Source organism: Eleutherodactylus coqui, chromosome 5 (assembly GCF_035609145.1).
Source record: "Eleutherodactylus coqui strain aEleCoq1 chromosome 5, aEleCoq1.hap1, whole genome shotgun sequence".
Classification (NCBI taxonomy): domain Eukaryota; kingdom Metazoa; phylum Chordata; class Amphibia; order Anura; family Eleutherodactylidae; genus Eleutherodactylus; species Eleutherodactylus coqui.
In genome coordinates this window covers 136,976,879-137,003,617 of record NC_089841.1, presented here as the reverse complement: position 1 = coordinate 137,003,617, position 26,739 = coordinate 136,976,879, and the positions used below count along the sequence as shown (strand labels likewise).

General features: G+C 40.3%; 1 protein-coding gene across 1 annotated transcript in view; it reads left to right on the top strand.

Annotated features, from left to right (window-relative positions):
- The window catches only part of RNFT2 (ring finger protein, transmembrane 2), an 83,752-nt gene extending 71,284 nt beyond the window's left edge, over positions 1-12,468 (top strand). Inside the window, exons 7-10 of the mRNA XM_066603223.1 lie at positions 2,061-2,210; positions 5,903-5,968; positions 11,399-11,500; positions 12,155-12,468. Of these exons, the coding sequence (XP_066459320.1) occupies positions 2,061-2,210; positions 5,903-5,968; positions 11,399-11,500; positions 12,155-12,289 (453 nt within the window). The 3' untranslated portion in view covers positions 12,290-12,468. The remainder of the gene's footprint in view (positions 1-2,060; positions 2,211-5,902; positions 5,969-11,398; positions 11,501-12,154) is intronic.
- The last annotated feature ends 14,271 nt before the right edge of the window (positions 12,469-26,739 follow it).

Genomic DNA, 26,739 nt, shown 5'->3' with positions numbered 1-26,739 from the left:
AAACTGTATAATCGTATTGTAGTTAGAGATCTTTCTCAAATGTCACGCTGTTCTAATATTCCGTTTAGAGATCTTTTGTACCTAATTTACCTTGACTGACATACGAGAGGACACCATGGGTTTGTACACAAAAGTTTTACAACAAGGGGTTACAACAATATGGCATATTGTAAGAAGCCTGAACGGAATGCAGTGATCAACAGGGTTCTTTAACCCCTTCAAGACACAGTCTGTTTGTGCCTTAATGAGCAGGCTACATTTTGGAAATCCAGCATGTGTTACGTTAACAGAGAATAACTCCTTAAAGGTTTTCAAGTAATCCTGACATTTTGGGTTTCTTTTGTCAAATATTGTATTTTATTTATGTGGTAAAGATAGACAGATACAAGTTGTATGTAGTTATTTTTTTTAAAAATGCCAAAATTGAGAAAGTTTTAAAAATTGTCTTTTTTCATATTTTCAACTGCCTTATGACAAATATGTATTTATATATCGCACTAATTTTTTTTTATCACATACACAGGGGGTGAACAAAAAAATAGAAACACCATACGAAATGCATGCCTTAAGTTACATAGGGTTATAAATCATATTTCAATAAGACATGTAGAGAATGAGCAACAAGGTTCAATTGGCCGGGGGTTTGAGCCCACTCAGCTGTCTCTCAAAACCAACCAGAGCAGGGCAAGAGGTGAAGTAAACACAAATTTGGTGGGAAAGCGCTCAGCCAAGCAGGGGTTAAAAGGGTAGCTCAATGCTAATGATTAAAATCCTATGTATTTTGTACAGTGTTTCCATATTTTTGTCCCTGTATTGTTTCCCTTGTATATTTCCACTTATTTACTTTATTGTGGAACCATATCTGAAAAATTTTGCATGCTTCTGAGCAATTTAGAAACTTAGACTGGCTGCACACAAACGTGTCAGATTCCGCATGTGGGATCCCGCAGTGGAATTCGACCGTGTGCCTGGCCAGTGACCCCGTGTACCTGTCCAGAAACCTCATAATTAAGGTTTCTGCAAATCTGCATTGCTGATTCGACAATGCAAATGCACCCGTGTGCAGGCGCACTTACTATTTTAAAAATTAGTTTTTTAAAATGTTAAAATATATTAATTTTTTATATTTAATTTATAACTTTTTATGTATATAAATGGTACTGATGAATACATTTAAATTAACTGATGAACTATCTGATGTAAATAATGTTAGAGTACGTTCACGCACAACAGAATTGGTTTGGAATCTCTACAGTGAAAAATATGCGTCAAATTCCATATTACACCACTGCAGCTTTTGACGTGCATTCGCAGGAGACTTCACCCCTTTATTTAAAGGGTGAATTTAGCTGTAGATCCACACCAAAGTCGCAGCACAAAATATGCTATGGATTTTGGTGAGAATCTTCACCAAAATTCGCTACATTTGAACATACCCTTATAAATTATTAAAAATTAACCCCACACTATACAATCCCCTATACTAACTAACTTGAGGTTAATGTGCGATGTTTTACACAGTACACTTTGCTTCTCTCTCCCCCTATCTCACACTGACAGGAGATAGGGGAAGAGCGGAGGAGAGAGATTTTCCAGCTCTGAAATGTTGGGAACGTTTGTTCTTAGAACAGATTTCCCGGCCAGCAATGTGATTGGCTGTCACTCAGATGACGTCATCGGGGCCTGAACCAACAGGTTAATAACAGCCAGTTTTGGGTGTTACATCGGCTTGGTGAGAGGCAGTCGCTGTTGGTATGCAAGACATAAATTTACACTGCAAGCAGAGATGTAAATTTGCCTTCAACAGTCGCAAAGGAGTTAAGTAGGAATCTAGTAGGTATTATGGGTAACTGTATTAATGGTATTGATTTTTATTTTGCATTTCTGTGCTGTGTATTATGTTCTGTAATCTTTAGATTAATTGTTCTGGACCTCTGAGCATTGCAGCTCCTTATTATATATTCTCAAAAGATTCATAATACCCAATAAAGTAATCAAAGCCTGTATGTTTGAGTCTGTCTTGTCCCTGTATCATTAAGTGTTTAACTGTGTCTCTACAGGGCAAGTTTTACCTGCTGATTGAAGAGCTGAGCCAACTTGTTCGCTCCCTGGTGCCCATACAGCTGTGGTACAAATACATAATAGGTGACGATCCTTCTAGCACATATTTCTTAGGAAGCATCCTGATAATCCTGTATAGTTTGTGTAAGGTGAGTAGCACTCAAGCCTGTTTAACAATTTTTGTCACAGAGGAACAAGACAACACTACACGGTACATGACATGCCGATTACCTTTACCAGTCTTCCTCTTTCTAAAGGGAATCTATCGCCTATAATTTCTTTTACTAATTAAAACCAAAAGTTGAAACCTTTTCCATTTTTCTAATCTGCCTTTATTTTCTAATTGTAGTTTCTTTTTACTCTGCTGTCTGTACATGGCTATGGGGGGAACTGTCTTGCTTCAGCTGCTGTTGATAGCATTTAGAGATGCTTTAGAGCAGAAACATGGAACAGTCACATAAAGACAGGAGCTGACCCATTGACTTCTTTGGGATAGTGTTTTAGGCATGCTCTGTGACCTGTGTAGAGGTCACTGTGCAGGGAGAGTGAGGGAGGTAAGCTGTGACCATCACCTATTGCTGAATAATGGATCCTACATTATCTATATATAGGTAGGGCTGAGCAATTAATCAAATTAATTCAATTAATCGTCATTTTGCTGAGGCACAATTTTAACTTTCATCAGAATCGTGATATTGAGATTAGCCCTGCCCTCTGTAGGTGGGGCTAATATCAGCCTGGGGTGAAGTGGTGTGTGAAGGGTGCTAGGGAGTAGGACTGTCATTACTGGGGGGAGCAGAGTATATGGAGGCTGTGATGGTGTGTGTGCATAGTTAATGGGGGGCTGGGATGGTGTGAAACCCCATCCTTCATGTGTATAGAACTCAAGTTCAAACTTCATTCTTTTACATAAAGGTATCGTATACACAGCAATTCCTTGCTAAATACTAATTATCAAAATTGTCCCATTCAACTTTGTATATAATAAAGGAATTTCTGTGTATGCATAAAAAAAAGAATTAGAAATTAAGATGGAAAATCTAGAAAAGATTTTAAAAAATTGAGACTCTGTGATGACATTGATATAACTGCTGAAAAGTTTTCTCTACAGAACAGAAAGTCTTAGACTATAATTATAGTTGTCTACATAAAAAAAAATCCTAAAACGCTGTAATTTTAATCCTGATTATTACATTAAAATTAAAGAAAAATCACCAAAAATTCTTTAAAAATATGTTTAAGATAAAAACTTATTTTATACAATAGATCATTTTTTGATTAAACATTTCTTTTAAGTATTCTGAAGTGTACTAATTCCCAATAAGCCCTAAGGTCTATTCAAACGGGCATAATTTTTGTGAGCTGTCCATGTTTGCAACTAACCGCGTACAGACGGCTCCCAGGCCCATTACAATCAGCAAGGCCATTCAGACTTACTTTTTTTTTCTTCATACTGACCAAGGAACTGTGCTACAAAAAAATAATCAGCATATCCTATTCTAGTTACACTTCTCTGATGGCAGTCACCTATTGAAATCTACAGGGAACGAACATAGATTGACATCCGTGTGCGCTCCCGATTTCAGAATTCATTGTTAAGCAACACTAGAAAGAAAAATCTGATTTCCTTCCATTTTTATGTAAAAAAAAAAAAACAATGACAAACATAAGTAAAGAAACAGACTTGCAATGCATAGAGCTGACACATGGACATGCACACAGATCACAATCAGTCTGTTTTGTGAGGACGCATATTGGACACGCTTGTCTGAATAAGGCCTATGGGCAGGTTCAGATAGTTTAATTAAGTGTCAGATCGAAGTGAATCTAACGCTTAATCCCTGATAGAGTTCTGCCAAGGATTTGTATGCGTATCGACGTGTAGATTCAGCCTCTTTCAGTAGGACGAATCCGTACGTGGCCATTCGACAGTTACTGTGCCAAAAATTAACATGCCAATTCTTTTTTTTTTTCCCGATGGCGTGGATTTCAAAATCCGCATTCCGAAAAATCCATATAATCTGAACTAAGGCGCAGATTTACATTACAGTCAACAGAAAGCAAAAATGGTGCAGATTCCGGAATGTGAGCGGGGCCTAAGCCTGATGGGGTTTTTTTGTTACGTTACTTTTATTGTAACCATATTTTTCTTTTATAGAATTTACTCCTCTTAGGCCCAAAGTCCACGGGCGGATTTGATTTGTGGAATTCACGTGTGGAACTCGTACGTGAGATCCGCAAATCAATCTGCTCATAGGGAAGCATTAAGCATCTGCACTTCATTTAACACATGCAGATTTGCTTTTATTTTATTTGCGGATGCCACGCGCGTATAATAAAAAAAATGCATGCTCCATTTTACCATGGATCACGCACAGATGTGCTCCATTCATCTCTATGGGAGCTTACAATCCACAGTGCATCCGCAAATACATTTTAAAATCATTTAGGGAGGTCGGGTTGCAGATATTTTCCACACGGATGATCCTCAGTGCATCCGTGTTCATCAGTGCAGCAAAAAAAACTGCAATCTCCTGCAAGCAATAAAATAAATCAATTTAATGTTGACTTGCAGTTCATCCACTGTGGAAACCAGCATGAAAAATCTGCGCGTGCCGTGGACATGAGGCCTTAGGACCAATGTCCACGGGCGGATTTTAATGATAAAATCCGCACGTGTCTCCTGGACCGGAGATCCGCACCCCTTGCCGCCCATAGTAATGCATTAGCATCCACACAGCAAGTAAAAGCATGCGGATGTGATTTTTTTTTTTTTTTCCTGGCGTGCGGAACACACGCATGGGAAGACATTGCTGCATGCTCCATTTTCCTGCGGATCCAGCAGGGACAACTTCATTTGAAGTCAAAGGAAGCCATCCCTGCCGTGGCACACCCGCAGCTGTCACTATGGCTGTGCTGCAGATTCAAAACCTAAAAGGAAAGCACTGCACATGCGCCAGGCGCGGAACGCATCCACCATGCTGAAGAGCGAAGAGCTGGCTGGCTCAGAGGAAACCTGCGCTGGATCCGGAGAGGTAAGAAACTTTGTTTTCCTCTGCATGTCCGTGGGCATGCACGGATGTTACTGCGGGATTCAGCATGCAAGTGAACATAAGGCCTTACTCCCTTGTGTGTAATAATATCAAACATGTTTAAAATTAGTGACAGCTAATAATTCATGTGCATGTGTAACATTTTTTGTACAATTTGGACTTTTTATGGAAATTATATGTCTGATTGACATTTGTAGCATTATTTTAATTTTAGAGACATTTTGTTTGTTTTTTTACCATTATTTTCAGACCTTTTTATTTTCTAGTTTATTTATTTTTTGAAGACACCTAAAGAACAAGCTGTTATCCCAGCATTCCTCTGTATGCAGATCACACTCCGTAGTGGCTGCTGGCCACTAGGTCACTATTGGTATAGGCATACAGAGGTTACTTGGGTAACATAGATCATGTCCTCCCAGTGTCTCCTACTCTTCCATGTGATAGTCAGAGGTTTTATTTTTATTTGCAGTCACAATGTACAGCAAAATAGTGTGGTACCATGTTGGCCATGAAAATCTATGTGACGTTAAGTACTTTAGCGGAATGCATTATCAGAGGATGTAAACCGTTTTTTGGAGCACAAATGGTTGAGCTTAAAGTTGTAAAACTGCACACGGCTACTTCACATAAAGAATCCTGAGCATGGCCAATGGATCATCATGGGTTCAAGGTTATAGAATTTCATGATAGTTCTGTTTTTACCGTATTAGTTACCTTTAATTTTATTTGTGTTAATTGCCTTACATGCACTGATGCTTATTGACATTTTTTTAATCTTTCCCATTCAGTCTTTCGATATCTGCGGTCGTATTGGAGGATTAAGGAAAGCCTTAAGAATTCTTTGCCATCCACAGGTAATGTGTAGTTTAAATCAGTGTTTCTCAAGTTCAGTCACTGGTTTGAAGAATTTGCATTATGATACTTAAAGGGACATTTAAGATTTTGAGTTTTGCCTGTATTCTGGCTCCACTCTGTTTGAATAGTTTGCAGACACCCTAGCTAATGGAGCTGGTAAGTTGCAGGGCATTGTGCTATGTAGAATGCTTCATGTTCTAAACGCATTGGATGAGTTCAAATAGGCCTAATCCTAAGTGACAGCCTGTATTGTACTTCACATCTGCATTCACTATTCTGCTGGTTGCTAATTTTTAATTGAGTTGCTCTAGTGCATTACCCTCAATTGAAGTACATTCTGGGTCCACAAAGAGTACTTGAATATTTGAGTTTACGACTATAGAATTGTAAATGTGTCTGTGAAGAATAATAGTTTATAATATAATCACCTTGGCACCCCCCAAACTAGGGTAATCGGTGAAAAGGCACTGATTTCCAATCTGTAAAGTTTAAGAAAGAATACTATTAAAGCAAATGGAAAGTGGAAGGTAGGAAGAACAATAGACAAAAAGGAAAATAAATAATAATCTAAATAGGGTTTAAAATTAGAGATGAGCGAGTATACTCGATAAAGGCAATTGCTCGAGCGAGCATTGCCTTTAGCGAGTATCTCCTCCGCTCGAGACTGCAGGTTCGGGTGCCGGCGCGGGGGAGCGGTGAGTAGCGGCTGTCAGCAGGAGGGAGCGGGGGTGAGAGAGGGAGAGAGAGATCTCCCCTCCGTTCCGCCCCGCTCTCCCCCGCAGCTCCGTGCCCGCTGCCGGCACCCGAACCTGCAGTCTCGAGCGGGCAGGTACTCGCTAAAGGCAATGCTCGCTCGAGCAATTGCCTTTAGCGAGTATACTCGCTCATCTATAGTTAAAATCTATTTAGTTTATTGTTGATTTTTATTTTTTGTCTCTTCTTACCTTTCACTTTCCATTTGCTTTATTAGTATTCTTTCTGGCCATTTCTGAAGAAAGGGCTGTGTCCCCAAAACAAGTTATTTGTGCTGGCTTATCATTTAATTAATAAAGAAGAAGTTGTGTTAATCCCTATGCTTATATGCGTTTTACATTACTAGAGTGGCACCGACGGTCCATCACCTTCCCCTATTTACAATGAAGCATTTCTGTGCCCCGTTACCTATGGTGACGGTAATTGGACTGGCAGCACCCTACTAACTATTCTACAAAAAAACTGTTCTGAACATTAGGATCACACCCCTGATAGGAGTGGCACCACCCTTCTCTTGTACTGGACATGTTAGGGAATGACACACTTTTACACCAAATATTTAGTTACATTTTCTCCTAAATAGTCATTGATATTTATTCTTTATGATGATCATCTCACTGAGCGCTCATGTGCTACAGACGAACAGGCTTATATTACCGCATTTAGGTCACATTTTATTGTCAGTTCTGGAAGGTGTTATCGCACATTTTTATACAGAAATGACTGGGTGGAGCTGTGACAGTCTAAGTTGTGCTGTACATTTGCATCCAAAAAGACGTGAATAGTTTAAAGTTTGACAGCAGCTAATCAGATATTTTCCATCACTTATCACAGTGTCGTTGTACTGAGCAATATTCGTTTCTGGTTTTATCTCTTATAGTCTAGAAGACAGATGGTTTGGACTTATTGACTATTATACAACTAGTTATAGTATGGCTGTTGTATAGTATAGTTTTAACTAGTATACTAGTTATGTTTAACTGTTACATAGTATAGAAGATGATACACTGTACATCATTATATAGAAGATGCCTCATTGCTTATTTTTTATGTATCATTTGACAAATCTTGACTGGGCTTTCCCTACTCTAAAAAGTGATGGAGTATATCACTAGCACATACCTTTGCTTCCTTAAAGGGGTTTTGTCATAAAAAATCAATACTTGCCTATTCCTCCACAGGCCAACTTCTTACCACATCTTCTCCCCGCCGATCTTCTCCAGTCCCCCAGGTCATCTTTTTCTTCTTGCTATGGAGCACTCTTTCTCGGCGTTCTTCTTTCGGCAGGTCAGTGAAGGTTACGTCACTAATGCCGTAGCTTTCACTGCCTAGGAAGGAATGCCGATCTATTACCAAGACTGCGCATGCACGCTGTCTCACCAAGAGAGTTCATATACTATTGCAGAGAGACAGCACGCATGCCTAGTCTTGGCAATAGCTCGGCACTCCCTGCTAGCCTATGAACGTTACGTCACTAGTGATGTAGCGTACATTGGCTGGCAGGAAGAAGACTGAAGAGAATGGACGCTTTATCACTGGAAGAAGAAAAATCAGCTGGATGGAGGGGAAGTGACCCCACTCCCGGGATTTCAGAAGAAGATCGGCGGGGAGAAGATGCAGTAAGGAGAGTGATGGGGGAGGAATAAGTGAGTATAGAATTTTTTAATTCTTTTTTAATGACAAAACCTCTTTAACAATGAGGGTCCTGGCAGATTAAATTGGTTACAACTGTAGTGAAGCTCAGAGGCCCCTTCACAGATTTTCCTGTATAACACTGCTCGCATCTACGTGCTGTGTAGGAAATTAAAGTTGATAAGTTTTAGTATAGGAAGGGGTCCCAACTGTCAACTCGCCCTACCAAACGTGAAGTAATAGTATATCATAGTTAACTTAGAATTAGCGAATACTCCTTTAACCCCTTGAGTGGCACGCCCGGAAATTTTCCGGGACGAGCTCCACTGCTCATAGTGACATAGCCCGGAAGGTTTCCGGGCTATGTATCGCTATGGGAGCTGCAGAGCACAATGCCACAAGCTGTGACAGTGTGCTCTGCCTGCACAGTCCCACAGAAAACAAAGCAAGGGCTATGACAGAAGCAGAAGATATTGCCGATATGCCGGCAATCTCCGCTTCTAATGTCCTGCTTTGTTTACAGGTTGCTATAGAGACCATCGTCAGAAGCAAGCCGATGGTCTCTGTGGCAGGGAGAGCTCGTGCTTGGCTGCCAGAGGACAGCTAGGCACCAGCTCTTACAGCAGAGATCAGAGAAAACCTCCGATCTCTGCTGTGTTAAGCCTTTACATGCTGCAGTCTATGTGACTGCAGCATGTAAAGGGCTGTCACTGCAGCATGTAAAGGGCTGTCACCATCGGACCCCCCCTTCCCCCCAGAATGTGATCAGGGAGTCCTGATGGGTCTCTGTGGAAGTCCACTAAAGGGACAAAAATTAAAAAATAAAAATAAAAAAAAGTTAAAAAAAAAAAGTTAAAAATTATTTAAAAAATAAAATACATAAAATTAAAAACACTTGTCTCCCTTTACTTTGTGAAAAATTAAAAATAAAATTACACATGTGGTATCCCTGCGTTGTAATGACCCAGAGAAGGAAGTTAGTACATTATTTAAACACTTAATGAAACGGTCCCTTTTTTCTTCTTTCCCCATTTCTTTTTTTCCTCCCCCCGTTTAAAAAATCATAACTCCTTTATTTTTCCATCGACGTACTTGAGCAAGGGCTCATTTTTTGCGGGATGTCCTGTAGTTAACGTTGGTACCATTTTGGAATACATACGACTTTATGATCGCTTTTTATTGCATTTTTTCTGGGAGACAGGGTGATTGAAAGTGCATTTCTGGCGTTCTTTTTTTTTTTTTTTTTTTTGGATTACGTTCAGCGTGGGGATTAAATAATGCACTATTTTGATAGATCAGACATTTACGGACGCGGCGATACCAAATATGTATTTTTCTTTTATGATTTAGATTTTTCTATTATAGATATGGCAAAAGGAGGGTGATTTAACTTGTATTACTTGTTTTCCCTAATCTCCCAACAATTTTTTTCACAAAAGTTATGCAATACATTATATATACCCAAAAATGATGTCATCAAAAAGTACAACTTCTCCAGCAAAAAACAAGCCCTCACATGGCCGTGTCAATGGAAAAATGAAAAAGTTATGGCTCTTGGAACGCGACTGCAAAATTAGTTGAAATTAAATGAATAGCCCATTTAAAAAACCTGCCCTGATGGGCACGACAGGGGGGTAGGAAACCCGCCACTCAAGGGGTTAATAACAGGGACAACCAAAAAAAATCTCTTGATTAGAAGATGATTTACTATAAATTGCAACAAAACTGGATTTGTTATTAAAGGGGTTGTCTGCCGTTGTTTTCACACAACTGCCTAAATACTATAAAATCCCTGACTTTACTTTCCAAACAGCATCAATTCTTCCTGGTACACTTACACAATGGGTGGTCACTGATTTAATTTGGATTTCTCCTTTGTTTTTTCACTTTGCATTTTGTTAACTGACAAAAATAAACTATTACCACTTTTATTTTTGAAAGCTTTCTTAAGGCCCATTTAGACACAACGATTATTGCTCAAAAGATGTATTTTGAGCGATAATTGTTATGTCATTTACAGCACAAGATGATCGCTCAAACGTTGAGTGATCATCTTGCGCTCCAAGCGGAGGATGCAGAAGACAAGCGGGGCTGCTTGTCTTCTGCATCCAGCTGTTTGTTCTCGCTCAGAGCGCCCGGCTGTTATACAGCCGAGCACTCCGAATGGAGAATGCAGAGGACAAGTGGGGTGTCCCTGCTTGTCTTCTGCATCCAGCTGTTTGTTCTCGCTCAGAGCGCCCGGCTGTTATACAGCCGAGCACTCCGAGTGGAGAATGCAGAAGACAAGTGGGGGGGCCTTGCTTGTCTTCTGCATCCAGCTGTTCCTCACTCGAAGCGCCCAGCTGTTATACAGCCAAGCGCTCTGAGCAGAGGATGCAGAACACAAGCGGGGTGTCCCCGATTGTCTTCTGCATCCAGCTGTTTTCTGCACAGAGCGCCTGGCTGTTATACAGCAGAGCGCTCCCTGCTGGGTATGGAGAACAGAGCTGGACCGCTCTGTTCTTCATACCCAGCCTGTCATCAGGGAGCGGGATACAGCTGAAACAATATTATCAGCTGTATCCCGCTGTGAATCCTTGATAACTGATCATTGTCTTTCAGCATGCTGAAAGACAACAATGAGCAACGGCTTAACGAAAATTTCACGATGTCAGTGCAGTTACACACAACGATTATCGCTCAAAAGACGTCTTTTGATTAAATTTTGAGCGATAATCGTTGTGTCTAAATGGGCCTTTACGTTGTAGCATTTTTTCCACACCTTCCTAAAACTTTTGCACAGTACTTTTATGTATAGGCATCATGCCGTAGTAGTTGATTTCGTAAGGTTGTATAGATTATGATCCTGTTTACTAGACAGCGCTGACTTGGCATGGACTATATTATAACAAGTGTTCAGGTCAATAATGGACAGTATATAATGGAACGACTGTGAAATTATGGGGAACGCTTGTTTCATAGTAAGCATATTTGCTAATGACAGTGTATTGATTTGAACTTTCCTTAATGTTTGTCTATGTGTTTTCACCAATCTCCTCTTACAGAAGTATGGTGTTCGTGCCAGCAGCCAGCAGTGCAGTGAAGCTGGGAATATGTGTGCCATTTGTCAGGCAGATTTCAAAGATCCCATTATCCTAATATGTCAGGTAACATTCTCAAGTTAATCTACATAGTGATCTATTAAAATAATTTGATTAATGTCTCATTAAAACATAAGTCACCAGGTTGGAGAGCAGTCACATCGGTAGCTACTAGAGATGAGCGAGCATACTCGCTAAGGGCAATTGCTCGATCGAGCATTGCCCTTAGCGAGTACCTGCCCGCTTGGGAGCAAAGATTCGGCTGCCGGCGGGGAAGAGCTGGGAGGAACGTAGGGGAGATCTCTCTCTTCCCCTCTCTCCCCCCCCCCCTCGCTCCCCCCTGCTCATGGCCGCAGCTCACCTGTCACCCGCGCCGGCAGCCGAACCTACTCTGCCGAGCGGGGAGATACTCGCTAAGGACAATGCTCGATCGAGCAATTGTCCTTAGCGAGTATGCTCGCTCATCTCTAGTAGCTAATTATAAGTTATTTAAGCTGCAACTCTCAGCTACTGTTTGTCAAAGTAACTTCATGTATATTGGGTTAGTAAAATGTGATATCTTGTAGTAGATCTCAAAGGCATCATATAAAGGATTATTGTATTAGTCTACTTGTCTAACTATATTCTGCTTATTTCTTTATTTTTATATAGAGTACTACTATTTTGTCACTTTCCTTCCACTGACATTTGTGTTCTGTTTTTCTGCTTCCCGTCTCTTAGCACGTGTTTTGTGAAGAGTGCTTGTGTCTGTGGTTTGACAGAGAGAGAACTTGCCCCCTTTGCCGCTCTGTAGCTGTGGAAACCCTCCGCTTGTGGAAGGATGGCTCCACTTCTGCTCATTTCCAAGTGTACTGACACAGACGTGTGGACCAAGTTACTACATATCAATACCAGAGTTGACTAAACCGCATCGTCATCCAAGCATTTTGGATACAATGTGCGTGATCCTGGGTCTATCCTCATGTGTCTTTTGGTTCCTGTATATACCTCTATTTCCATTCCAATAAAAACACAGAGGTGTCTTATGCAGATGATGCTTAATCGTTGCTGGTCTGAATTAAGGTGTGAATGAAGGAATTAAAACCCTGAATCTTGTATGTATGTAACTCCCATTCTGGAAGAGAGAAAGAAAGAGAGAGAGCGGCTGTTCAAAAAGGCCATGGGAGCCATAAGGCAGTGACCGTGTGATGCATGACAAGATAGGGATGCACCCTGTGCTGTCCTAAGGCTTGGAAAGTTTTGGGCACTGGGCCTGACTGTTGGAGGGGGATGTTCTAGTAAGTGACTAATGTCCCAGTTGTTGCAATATCTAAAATATGCATGCATACATACAGCTACATCAATGGATAAATAAAGGAGTTACGATTTTTTTAATGGGGGGGGAGAACAAAACGGAAAAAAGCTTGGTCACAAAGAGGTTAAGGCAGATTGTCTTACACCTAAGTAGGCTAGTGATATATGGAACAAATTTATTAAAAGACACCTCTTAATAAATTTAGCACATCTTTGTCTGTCTGGGCATTAGAAATTCAAATCTTCACCTGATATGAGCAGGTATAGATTTGAGCTAAATTGAGATTTGGCATAAATTTATAGTATACCAGCTGATATACCCAGCTTTACCCATGTTAATTTGTTACAGGTGTTTTTGTGTTGTTCGCACAGAAAATTTTATGGAGTAATGGTTACTTCAGAGGAACTAAGGAATAAAATATGAATACACATAGAGGAGCATTAGATTCTCCTCAGACTGCATGTACTGATGTCCCTCTGCAGAATGTGCCACACCTCCCATTCTCCTCCCTTTTTTCCTTTAAAGGTAACACCCCTTTTTATTTAAATTTAACCCCAGACTGGAGGTAGCCCCTGCAGTCCATGGCTGCTTCCTTATGTACTTTACAGCCTTTCAGTATATACACATAGAGGTGAGGTAGATTCTCCTCAGTGTATACACACACAGAGGTGAGGTAGATTCTCCTTAGTATTTACACACACAGAGGTCAGTTATATTCTCCTCAGTATACAAATCATTTCCCTAGGCTTTATGGTTTCTGAGAAAATAACTCTCTCATGTATCACAGATTTTCACAGTTGTTCATGCTTAGAATTGAATATTGAAGTTGTAACCCCTTTACTTTTCCTATTAGGATGTAAATAATGGTCGTGACAAATTTCAGGTTTGTACAATACTGGGAAGTTATATAACATAGGGGGTCACTTACTTTTGCACTTGGCATTGAATAATCAAGTTGTGACCCCTTTACTTTTCCTATTTAGGACCTAAAGAAGTCAGTCAGTCAGTGGGGACTTTCGCAGATAGATAGATAAATTAATTTATTGGTCTGTGGGAGGCCTTCCCCCTCAGGCTACCGCTACTCCCCCATTTCTTGCTAGTTTACAAGAGTTGCCAAAAAAAAGTAAATCTATATCATGCACCAAAATGTGGGACTTTTATATGCCAGAAAATTGGTGTAATTGTTTTATTTGATTTTCCCTTGCTATTTTATAAGTTATGGTATTATATATATTAATGAGAAAGTTGTTAAGAAGAAGAACAATTGGTGTTCAGAAAAAGGTTGAAACAAAAATATTATATTCTAGTTAGTTCTGAAAGTCCTGGAGGAGTAAAAATCCTAAACAAGCATCAGTCCTTATACAGAGTTATTGCCTGTACTAGTACAATTTAGTACATACTTCTGTAACAAATCCATTATGGGTGAACCTACCCAAAGGGTGGAAGTTAGCATTGCCAGTCCAATGCCTTGCCCTTTAGTAGTAATCCAGAATGACATAGCATGACCAGAAAAGCGGACAAAGGGAATATCTGTTAACGTATGCAGCTTTTGTGAATGGGTGACAATACAATTCTACACAGTCTTTAGTTGTTTTTGTTTTTTGCAAAGATCTGATTTAAAGGGGTGTCATACATACGATGATTAATGGCATAACACTGATATGTCATTTATTAGGATATTGGTGTGAGGCCAATGCCAATCAAAAGAGAGAACCAAACAATGAAGAAAGAAGGCACCAGTCCAATATTTGTAAGCTGTAACTTGGTCACCCTTGTCATCCTTGATGTTTCATCTACTCCTTGGAGCTGTTCTCTAGCAAAGTTAACCAGCATGTAAAAATTACATCTTTACAAATGTTTTATTAAAGAATTGTTTATTGTAGGTAAATACATAGAAAAGTTATATATGACACGTCCGAAGTAGTATGACAAGTGTTCAAATATAAGCGAATACCACTGAGTGCTACATAGTGTGACATACATATATAACACATTTCCTAAAGTGCAAACAGTGCTAATAAAGTCATTAACCAATTAAGGACACCTTCTAGTTTCGTACTACAAAGGGTTGTCCAGCTAATAAGGTATTGATGGTCTTTCCGCATAATAGGCCATTAATAGTAATTTAAGAAGTTCAATAGGTTTCTGCTGGCCGGGACTGATGCTGATCAGCTGTTCGACAGGCCAGTATGCTCTTGCATTGATAAACAGCTCCGTTCCTATTGTAGTGACCAGACTTGGTATTAAAATTAATGGGAACTTTGCCTGTAATATCAAGCCTGGCCACTGTAGCGTAAAAGAGCCTTCTGCTTCATGCAGAAATTAGCTTCGTGCATAAGCACACTAGCCAGGCAATCAGCTGATCAGCATGGCTCCTAGGCGCCACAACCCCACAGATCTACTATTGATGACCTATTGTAGGGTAAGTTGGAATTTTTTTTTAAACCTATTAGAGACCTGAACATACAATCCTCTGATTGTTCATATAATACAATGCAATCCTTCTGTATTGCAACACATTATTACTGCTTTGACCTGTATGACAGGCTTGGGGGACATTGTTAGGCCCCGGGCTACCATGGCAACCCATTGGTACCCCACAGTCAGACCTCTCTGTAAATCACTAAGGAATTAAATGACTGGGATTAGAGTTATCTCTGATTCTGGCCTTCAGTGCGAAGTGCAGTTTAACCCCTTCCCGCTCCAGGACATACATTTACGTCAAGGAGCGTCGGGGTATGTATGCAGAGAGGTTGCGGGGCGACTTCTCTGCATACAGCGTGGGCGTCAGCTGTTTACTACAGCTGACACCCGCAGGCAATAGCTGCAATCGCAGCCGATCAGGGCTATTAACCCTTTAAATGCCGCTGTCAATTCTGACAGCAGCATTTAAATCCCCCGAATGATATTCGGGGGTCTCGTACGCGGTGAGATCAGGGGAGCCGTGCAGGTGTCATGGATGCCAGGGAAGCCTTCTGAAACGCCCCAGGGCTGCCTTGAGAGACTGCCTATCAAGCCATCCCCGTGGGGTGGCTTGATAGGCTGCCTGTCAGAATGCAATATGACGTAATGCTATAGCATTACGTCCTACTGCAGGAGCAATCAAAGTATCGCTGCTTGTAGTCCCCCAGGGGGACTTAAAAGTATAGTTAAAAAAGATCAATTAAGTTTTTTTAATTGTAAAAAAAAAAGTTATGAAAGTTTAAATCACCCCCCTTTTCCAATATCTGTAATTAAAAAATCTAAATCATAAAATAAAAATACTTATTTGGTATCGCCGCATCCGTAAAAGTCCGATCTATCAAAGTAGCACATTATTTACTCCGCACAGTGAACGTCGTCCGAAAAAAAAATAAACGCCAGAAATGCACTTTTTCAGTCACCCTGCTTACAAGAGAAAACGCAATAAAAAGCAATCAAAAAGTCGTATGTATTCCGAATCAGTACTAATGTAAACTACAGGACATCCCGCAAAAAATGAGCCCTTGCTGAACTACGTCGACAGACAAATAAAAAAGTTATTGCGTGCACAAAATGACTGCAGAAAATAATTGAAAAAAAATAAATGTCTTTGAAAAAAAGAGTAGTATATTTAAAAAAAATTATACAAGTTTGGCATCGTAGTAATCGTACTGACACATAGAATAAAGTTATCATGTCGTTTTTGTTGCATTTTGTGTGCCGTAGAAACAAAACGCACTGAAAGATGGTGAAATGTCGTTTGTTTTTTTTTTCATTTTACACCACTTAGAATTTTTTTAAGTTTTTCAGTACATTATATGGTACTTTAAATAGCACTATTGAAAACTACAACTCGTCCCCCAAAAAACAATCCTTCATACTGCAATGTCGATGGATAAATAAAGGAGTAACGTTTTTTTTTTTTAAAGGGGGGAGGGGGAAAAACAAAAATGGAAAAAAAAGGGCCGCGTTATTAAGGGGTTAATACAGCTGGCACCCACAAATGATGGCATGGACACAGCTTCTGAGCCTGTGTGATCACTGTGCTGTAACAGTCCAGCCACTCATGCTTAGTACATAGCAGCAGCAAAGTGCTATTGTGGGGCAGGAAGGGGGTTAAACGGTGGGATCACTTTTCAGGAAGCGACATTACACAAATGTTGTTCAGACCTCACCACCAAAACTATTGTAATGCTACCATTGTCAGGGAGCAATAGCAACCCATTGTAGAACAGATTTGTCAGTAACCAGGCTTTGTGTACCTATTTAATGTGCAAAGCACCTGTAAATCTGAACATCTCTTTCTCTGGATGGAACCGAACAGCGTCGGGCGGACCCCATCGACTATAATGGTGTCTGCTCGCTTTCTGTCCAGCTGGATGGAGATGCAAATGGAGATGTGAAACCACCCTTACAGATGTTTTCTGTGTCTGAAAACAATTGACTATGGCATTTAATTTTCCATGCGTTGTTCAGAGGAACAAGTACAGATTTACAACACTAGAGTATATATAGAGAGGTACAAAATCAGATAAAGTAAACCATAGAGGCTACTTGAAAAATTGGTAGAGGGACACAAGGAGAGAATTAAAGTTGTAGCTAGAGGACAATTACGTACTCGGGGTTGGAAATCTAAAAAATGTGCAGGATGCAGAACTATGTTGTTCCACCTGCCTGTAACCCTCTGCCAGAAAAATCAGCTGATTCAGTTGACCTTTTTTTCCCACACTAGCTAGACAGAGCATATTATCCAAAGCTGTGATGTTTTACCTATGTTCTCATTATTTCATGTTTTATTTGTAAATATTTTATTTGCTTTAATTATATTATTGGGAAACTACCAGAAAATGTTGGTAAATATATTTCACATTTGCTAAATGAACCCTTTTTTGTATAGTGTAGGCCATGGAGAAGTAGGCCAGGACCATACTATTATGAAAGCTGTCTAAAGGAAAATCTTTTTTTGCCGATAGCAACCAATCACAGCGCAGCTTTCCTTTTACCTCAGCTGTATACAAAATCTGAAAAAAAATAGCACAGCGATAGCTGGTGGCCAAGCCAGGAGTTATTGCACATGTGCTTCAGAGATCCCAGCCACCCAGCAGATTGTCGTACACAAGCACCAGCCATCTCCTTGACCACCTCCGTTATCAACGAGCATTAAACAACTTTAACCCCTTAGTGACGAAGCCTGTTTGCGCCTTAGTGATGAAGCCAAATTTTGGAAATCTGACGTGTCACTTTAACATATAATAACTCCATAAAGGTTTTGCATATCCAAGTGATTCTGACATTGTTTTTTCGCCACATATTGTACTTCATTTAGATATTAAAAATAGACCGATAGAATTTGTGTATATTTATTAAAAGTTCCAAAATTGGGAAAATTTGGGACAAAATATTTTTTCACATTTTCAACTATAATATCTCAGATACTGTCACCGAAAGGACCACAAATCATAAAACTTAGCTTTTATTGATTTCTAAATAATTAAAAGGCGTACTCTTATTTTCTCATATGTGACAAAAGTCACACAAAAATTAAGTTAAAATCAGTAGGGCTCAAATGATGAGGTAAGTATCGTTCTATCACAATAAACAATATAGCAGAACCTCTGTTCTATATTGTTGAGATTCTTCTCTAACTACCACTCTCTCATCTCCTGATGTCTTTCCTATCCAGGGATGATTGAATGTCTATTATCAATGATTTACGCCACCAACAATTATTAGAGAGTAATATCTCAGATATGTGCGAACATACTGTACAAATTTTTGCTAAGATATATATTTCCATCTGTTTACTTTATTCTGGACGCACATTTGAAAAACTGCGGGTTGTTTTTTTACCATTTAGGAGACGTACAAATTCAACATTACTTATCAACATTTTGAGGAACACTTTGTTTTCCTACACCAAGCCAAGATTGCAAAGGCTTATAGTTGGCAGAATGATAGAATTCTGCACAAATGACCCCTTTTTAAAAACTACACCCCTTAATGTATTCACTGAGAGGGGTCATGAATATTTTGGCAAATATGTCATTTTGGAGACATTTTCTTTTTTCTATAGTGCACATGAAAATAAGGATCTACACCCCAAAATGGATACCCCTGTGTTCGGGAGACATACCCGTTGTGGCCCTAATATTATTACGTATGCATAATGGGGCCCAAACCAGAAAGAGCAGCCGGTGGCTTTCAGAACAGACATTTTGCTTGCGATTTAGGCCCCATTGCCCACTTGTAGGCTCCATTGCCCACATTATAGTATAATGCAATCCCACAAGTTATATCTAAAAAAGTAAAAAATCTAAAAATTGGTATTGCTGCACCCGTAAACGTCCCTTTTTCTAAAATACCACATTATTAACCATGTTAGAAAAAAATTGCAGAATTGCACCTTTTCGATTTTTCCATCTACAAGAAAAAAATCGAATATAGCTATGGTCCCAAAATGGATCCAATAGAAACCACAGATCGCACCACAAAAAACGAGCCCTTATCCAGCCCTATTGATGGAAAAAAAATAAATAAACGGGGGTCAAAAGGCAGCAACAGCCATTTTAAATTTTTTTTTTTTTTAAAGGTTTTTTTTTTTTAAAGTATTTCTGCTGTACTCATACTGACCAACAGAATAAAGACAACATGTCACGCTTACTGTACCACGAATAATGTAAAAATAATGCCCTTCCAAAAAAGGTTCAATTGTGGATTTTTTTCCCACTTCACCCTACTTACAAAATTTTTTAAAAAGTTCTTATACATTATATGATACATTAAATGCTGCCATTGAAACATGCAACTCTCCCCACAAAAAATAAATCCTCATGTAGATATGTCACCTGAAAAATCAAAAAGTTTTTTTTTTTTTTTAAAGTGAGGATACCAGAACTTCAGAATGTGACTTGGATGCAAGTACATCAATGACCCTTGGGCATGAAAGGATTAAGCTGTGACAATTGTGGTTTAATACTAAATGGGGACTCCTCTACCTATCCACATGCAAAGTGTCTCACTATCTACCTTGTAAAGGCCCATTTTCATGGAATGATGATGGCTCAAAATTCGCTCAAACGGAAGTTTGAGTGACAGTTTTGAGCAATCATCTTTGCATAACTCTAAGTATCTAATTAGCCACTCAAAAAGTTAAATGCAGGTGAAACGGGATACCACTGATAATTCCCAGAAAAGTAGCTGTTTTGTATATGCAAACAGCTGCTTTGTTCTCACTGTGTCCCACTGAACTGCTAGCTCCGAAAAACAGCAGGAGAGCTGGCAGCTCCTTTGTTCTCTGAGCTTTCAGCTGGTGTCCCGCTGAGAACTGCCAGCAGGATACCAGCTGAAATAATGCTATTAGCGCCACCCACTGAGAAAATCAGCATGCGGCACTGATAACAGTCATCAGTGATTTCTAGCTTGCTAGAAATGAGTGATGAACGAATAGTGCACGAACAGTGTACAACGGCCGCGTGTTTAGAAGCAACGATTATCGCTCAAAAGATGGCTTTTGAACGATAATCATTGTGTCTAAATGGGCCTTAAGTCAGAGTTCTTTGGTACAGATGAGTTTTTCTTTAGCTTGACTCATAACATGATGTGTGCAGTCCTATCAGGGTGGTTTATTTACACTTTGAATTGCTTTACAATGGGTTTGTGTTAAGGTAAGGGAACAAAAGCTTTTTACTGGATTAAAAATAGGATAACTTTCTGCCATACTATATAATCAAGGTTACATTTGCCCCATCTGTAATACCACAATTCTTAATATATCGTTGAAATGACTACGGAGTACGGCATATGGTTGAATCATAAATCTCACATTAAAAAAGTGCAAGGTGATATGGCAGTAGTACAAAGAGAATTTTAGAGACAGGCCACATATTAAACCAGTTTCAATTCACTAATTAAATGTTTCAGTCTCATATATCCTTTCTTAAGCCAGTGTCATAGGTTGATAAATTGGGAGTGAGAGAAAAATGGCTCAAGGCTACTTGAAGTAGTCCTAGATATTCATGAACTGCAGGCTAGCCACACCCACCCCACCCTCCAGCCAATGATTGACTGCTCTCTGCCTATTACTGTGCATAGAGAAACTGCTGTTAATTATTGGCTGGAGGACGAGGTGGGTGTGGCTAGCCTGCAGCTCATGAATATGCAGGACTAGGTGCTCTTAGTGTCCTATTCTATCACTATAATGTCACCTGTGCTTTTGCCTTGCAGTGTTGCACCCACACCCACTGCCGCCTGTGACTTCGCCTTTGAGAGTGCTGCCATCTGCTGTTGATTCCCCTTCCAGACTGCCACCTACAGCCACTGCTGTGGTTTCGCCTTCCTGAGTGAAACCTGTTGCCGCCACTGTTGCTGCAGCCATTTGCATAGTCTACAGTGCTAGCCCCTGTATGACGGATTTGGTGCTTCAGGAAAGGCAGGGTTTTACACTTATGTTCAGTGTATGAAGTAAATAAATGTAGCATTACCCACATTGTCTATTTACAAATAGAAGCATTGTTATTAGTTATAGCAGTGTTTCTCTGCATAAATAGTGACATTTTAACACCACGTATGCCAACGTATTGTTTATTTGAATTAGTGCAAACATGCCCATAAATATCATCACACTAGGGCTTTTACCACTACCTCCGCCTCCTGCATTGTATCATGTATGGAAACCCTTTTCTTACAAGTTTATAACTGGTAGCTTCTTATTGTTTCTAACAGTTGAAATCTATCCCCCTGAACAAATTACTCACTTGTCACTGCTCCAATGCCATAGGCAGTCATTCTCCAGGGATCCTTGGTGACACTACCTGGAGGCACATCACTCAACAACACGCAATCCAGTGCTAATTTTGCCTCCAAGCCTCATACCAACCAGGACAGCCCAACAATGTAATGGACTGGTGAATTATTTAAACCTGATTTACACATGTATTCATTACTTGAGCTTCACTGTACATACTGATATCTACTTGGTGTTGATACTGTCTTGTTTCCTTGCTCCTCATCACAGTTTCATCCTTTAAAATGAAAAATAGTCTGGTACCGTGTTAGTAGAACAAAATATTATTGCTGTCCGTAAGAGAACTAAAGTAATCAATAACAAAAAGAAATGATATCACAGCAAGCTTTCGAGGCTTCTTTTGACTCTTCATACTAACCTGATGAGTAGACCTAAGTAGCCTCGAAAGCTTGCTGTAACATAATTTCCTTTTACTATCTATTAAAAGGTATTCCATCTACAAGATGTTTTTGTTTCTTTTACTGTCAGCAATAACATTCAGTTTCACCTTTCAAATGTCATTTAGGGTGGAAACCCACTAGCGATATTTTTTCCCTGCGATGCGACAGTGATTATGAAACCAATGATTTTAAATGGTTTCATGCTCATTTGCGATTTTTCAGTAGAGCTTCACAATGCAGAGAAGAAATCTGTGATATCACTCAGTGCTTTCAATGGGGCCAGCGGCAGCAGCGCTAGCCCCATTGAAAACATAGGAAGTCTATCACAGACTTCTGCCACAGCTATGACAGCTGTGGCAGGAGTTTCCTTCATCAATGAACGGCCAAGCGCTGCCTGTAATGGGCTGAGCACTCAGCCAATCAGCACAGCCTTTTCAGGAGGCAGGGATTTTTAAATCCCCGCCTGCAGAAAGAGCTTGACAGGAGTTTCATGGGAGCAAGCTGGAGGACTTGCTTGAGCGGCGGAGAGGTGAGTATATAACTTTTTTTTTCTTTATTCACCAGCTAGGGATAATTTTCAGGGAAGGGCTTATATTTTAAGCCCTTCCCCGAAAATCATGCTGCGGGGTTTGCCTAAAACCCACTGCTTTCAACGGGGCCAGCAGCAGCGCCGACCCCATTGAAAGCAATGGGATAGCATCCTGAACTTCTGCCACTGCTGTGACAGACGATTCCTTCATCCCCGCAGGGTTGTAGGAAACTCCTGCCACTGCTGTCACAGCTGTGGCAGAAGTCCACAATATGCTCCCTATGCTTTCAATGTCGCTGGCGCTGCTGCTGCCAGCCCCATTGAGAGCATTTTGCGATATTGCAGCATTTTTTTGCGCTGAGAGGTGAGTGTTTGCACTCGCTCTCGCAGCGCATGAAAAAAAAAAAAACGCTAGTGGGTGTCCACCCTCAGGTTGACATTTCATGGTTGCCTTTTGTTGACCTACCCCAACTTAATATTCTGGTTCTTATTTTTGGCACTAGCTATAACATCCTTGCTGATCCTCTATCTGGTTATGACCACAACTGCATTCCCAAGTATGCATCTGATGAGAGACTCTTTCAAAAACCTTGCCACAAAGTCCAAACCTTTTTAGGATGGATAAAGGTAAAACATTTGGATTGCTTAAAACTGTGTACCCCAGTCTATCCAGGACCAATTTAACACATAGGGTTCACAACCAGATTTTGTAACACACAATTCTGTAAGAGTGAACAGTACCAAGATGGCCTTACAGTAAAGTAAGTAGACGACAATTGTATTTAGAGTCTATCATTTTTTCCAGTGTAAAGCATCAACAAGCTAGAAAGTTCTTTTCATTTCATGCTGAAAGAGCCTGAATGGCCAGATTGCTCAACAAGATAAGATGAATACAAACATGATCATCTGCTGCTGAAGATTCATAGTAGTTCCTTATGAATTCAAATTGTAAAGAAAGGCAATGGGCTTTCATATGTTTTGTGACTCATTGAATAAACATGTTGGTATTATTAAGAAATTTTGGGTGAATGCCTTGCATTTCTATTTTCTATCATTTTGGATTTTTTCCAATGCCGTAGAGAAAATAAAGTAAATGACTGATTGTTTGCTATAGGCAACACCAGCTTTTGTACGCTACTTAGACATCAAGGACATTTATGAAATCAGTTTGAAAGGTTTCTTCTGAAGCAAATACAAATCTGATTTGTAGTTGTGTCTAAAATGAGTTTAGCAAGAATTTGCTGGAGGCAACGGTGAACAAACCTCCTAAGGTTAATACTTTAGAGATTTCCAACTTTTTTAGTACTGTCAGATTTCAGTACATAAAATCAATCTTACACCCATGAACTCTCCGTGGACATACTTTAGCAAACAATAGGTCATACTAAAGAGCTCATTAACTTTAATCTTGGTAATGTAATATGATGCTCACTTTCTAATACGTTATTTTCTGTGTTACTAGAGCTACGCCAATTAAGTGCTGCCTCATGAAATGGAAGCATTTAGGAGTGCAAAGTAGTAATTCCTAGAGCAGGACCACAGAAGGCTTCATGGTTTCCAATGACAAGAGGCCACACATGTCTGAGAACGCAATACATGATTCTAAATATCATAGTAATGTTTGTGTAATGCCATTGGAAACCGTCTCTCAGGAGTGTTAAATCAAACTTCAGTATCTGGCATTCAGAGGGACTAAGAATGCTTCCTTTTCAATTGTTTAGTTCTAGCTAAAAAGTTTGGTGGAGGAGAAAGGATAATCTATCACACTCATCCAGTCCTGTCGAGGAAACTGACCAACGGCTTTAGAAACGGTACAAGAACAGGTTATATGAGCTGTAGAGAACCATGGGTTTCTGGGTAGCTAGATGTCCACTGACAGTGGTAAAAATGGAGGTGAGTACTACGGTCTTTTTCTGATCTGCCCCAACTGGACTTGCCAGAATGGGACAGAAAAGAGAGCCAAACAAGCTGAGGAGGGTTTGAGAGGGATAAAAGTCAGTACCAGAGCAAAAAGCAGACAGTCATAGGCCAAAAAAGGAACGCACTGAAAGAAGCACAAGGGCAAAACACCCCAAACCACTAAGCAAGACCAGTATACAAATATATTACTGGTATCCTCTGCAAAGAGATGTCTGAATAAATACACTAAACATGCCACTGATAAGATAGCTTAGATGATAGCTCAACCAGCCTATTGGCTCTACTACAAGGAGATGTTTCACTCTTGGTGTCCAGTGCCAAATGCCACCGTGCATGCACCAACAAACACATCATGTGGTCCAGTGCTGATGTTATGACATCTCAAAGACCTGCTTGTGCACCCAATCCCTATCAGTGCCAGCGACGCCATGACACTGAGGAAGACTATCTAGGTTTAAGCTGGCAGTGGAAGGAAGAAGACTACAGTTGATACGTTGTAAAGAATTATGTGCTTCCAATGTTATGGCAGCAGTGTTTGAGGAAGGCCTTTTTTTGTCTCAACAGGACCATATCCCCTGGCACAAACCAAGGTCATTGATTTGAAACTTAAAGGGGTTGTCCCGCGCCGAAACGGGTTTTTTTTTTTTCAATAGCCCCCCCGTTCGGCGCGAGACAAACCCGATGCATGTGTTGAAAAAAAAAAACGGATAGTACTTACCCGAATCCCCGCGCTCCGGTGACTTCTTACTTACCTTGTGAAGATGGCCGCCGGGATCTTCACCCTCGGTGGACCGCAGGTCTTCTGTGCGGTCCATTGCCGATTCCAGCCTCCTGATTGGCTGGAATCGGCACACGTGACGGGGCGGAGCTACGAGGAGCCGCTCTCCGGCACGAGCGGCCCCATTCAGAAGAAAGAAGACCGGACTGCGCAAGCGCGTCTAATCGGGCGATTAGACGCTGAAAATTAGATGGCACCATGGAGACGAGGACGCTAGCAACGGAACAGGTAAGTGAATAACTTCTGTATGGCTCATAATTAATGCACAATGTACATTACAAAGTGCATTCATATGGCCATACAGAAGTGTATACCCCAACTTTGTTTCACGGGACAACCCCTTTAACTGTCTTGACTTACATTCTCAACCTAACTTGGAATGCCTTATTGACCAACAGTAGCCATACACATTATAGCAGTTGTTTTGCAGGACAACCCCTGTTCATATGCCCCATTTTGGCATGTGAACATCATAGAGGGGTTAAATCCCCTACTTTAAATCCCCCTCTAAAAGCTAGAGCTGGAGGGTCACTGACAAGTAACAGCCACCCATTATGACAAAACTGAGCTATACATGTATAGGCCACTTTCAGTACTTTTGTCTGTATTTTGAATCAGTATTTATTAAAAAAAAAAAACAGGAGTGGAACCTACAGAAGATGGTATAATGGAAAGATTTGCATCTCTTTCACATCTTGGACCCTCTTCTGGTTTTGACTTACAAATAGGCCTCCTGCACTTGGTCGGGAATTCTGCCCATACACAATGCCATAGATAATGCAATCCTATGCAGACAACTGCGATTTGACCGCGTGAAAACTTGCGCGGTAAACAAATCGTGCATGTCCTATTTCTGTGTGAGCCTCGCCATTTCTGTGGGGCCATTTCTTTAACACTTTTATGACTTGACACTAATCCTCACACCCATGTTCTAAAAGTTAATTGAAATGGTTTCTAGAAAGAATGGAGGCTGCTATTGAAGAAAGTAAAATCTATATCAATGACTATTGTTGTAGAAATGATTAAGGGCTCATTAACATGCGCGTTTGCAATTTCCAGTACTGCATATGTATGGTACCTGCATTTTTGTGTGTTTTTCTTCATCTGTGTTGCATCCAGGTGTTTTCATGTGGACAAAAAAAAATCCAAGAAAGCCCAAGTGATGTCATTTTTGTCATAAACCACAGAGAACAGGGTGCACAAAAAAACGCAGTGAACAGGAATGCTAAGGCGTATTCACTGTGGGTTTTTTATACATCCATAGACTTTAGAAGGTAATTGTAGTCTGAATATGGACCTAAATAGAACACGCTGCCATTTTTTTTACATGTTTTACAAGTCCATATAAAAAATGCACATCTAAATACATCAATTTAATTCAATGGGTCTGTGTGTTGTCCGTATTCTGTCAGTAAAAAATACGAGCTGAATATGGACAGAAAATATACCTATGTGAATGGGCGTTTACTAGAGATGAGTGAACGTACTCGTTTAGGGGTATTTCGCAATCGAGCACCGCTTTTTTCGAGTAACTGACTACTCGGGTGAAAAGATTCGGGGGGCGGGGGCGGCATGGTGGAGCGGGGGGTAGCACAGGGGGAACTCTCTCTCCCCCCCCCCCCCCCACTCCCTTCTGCAAC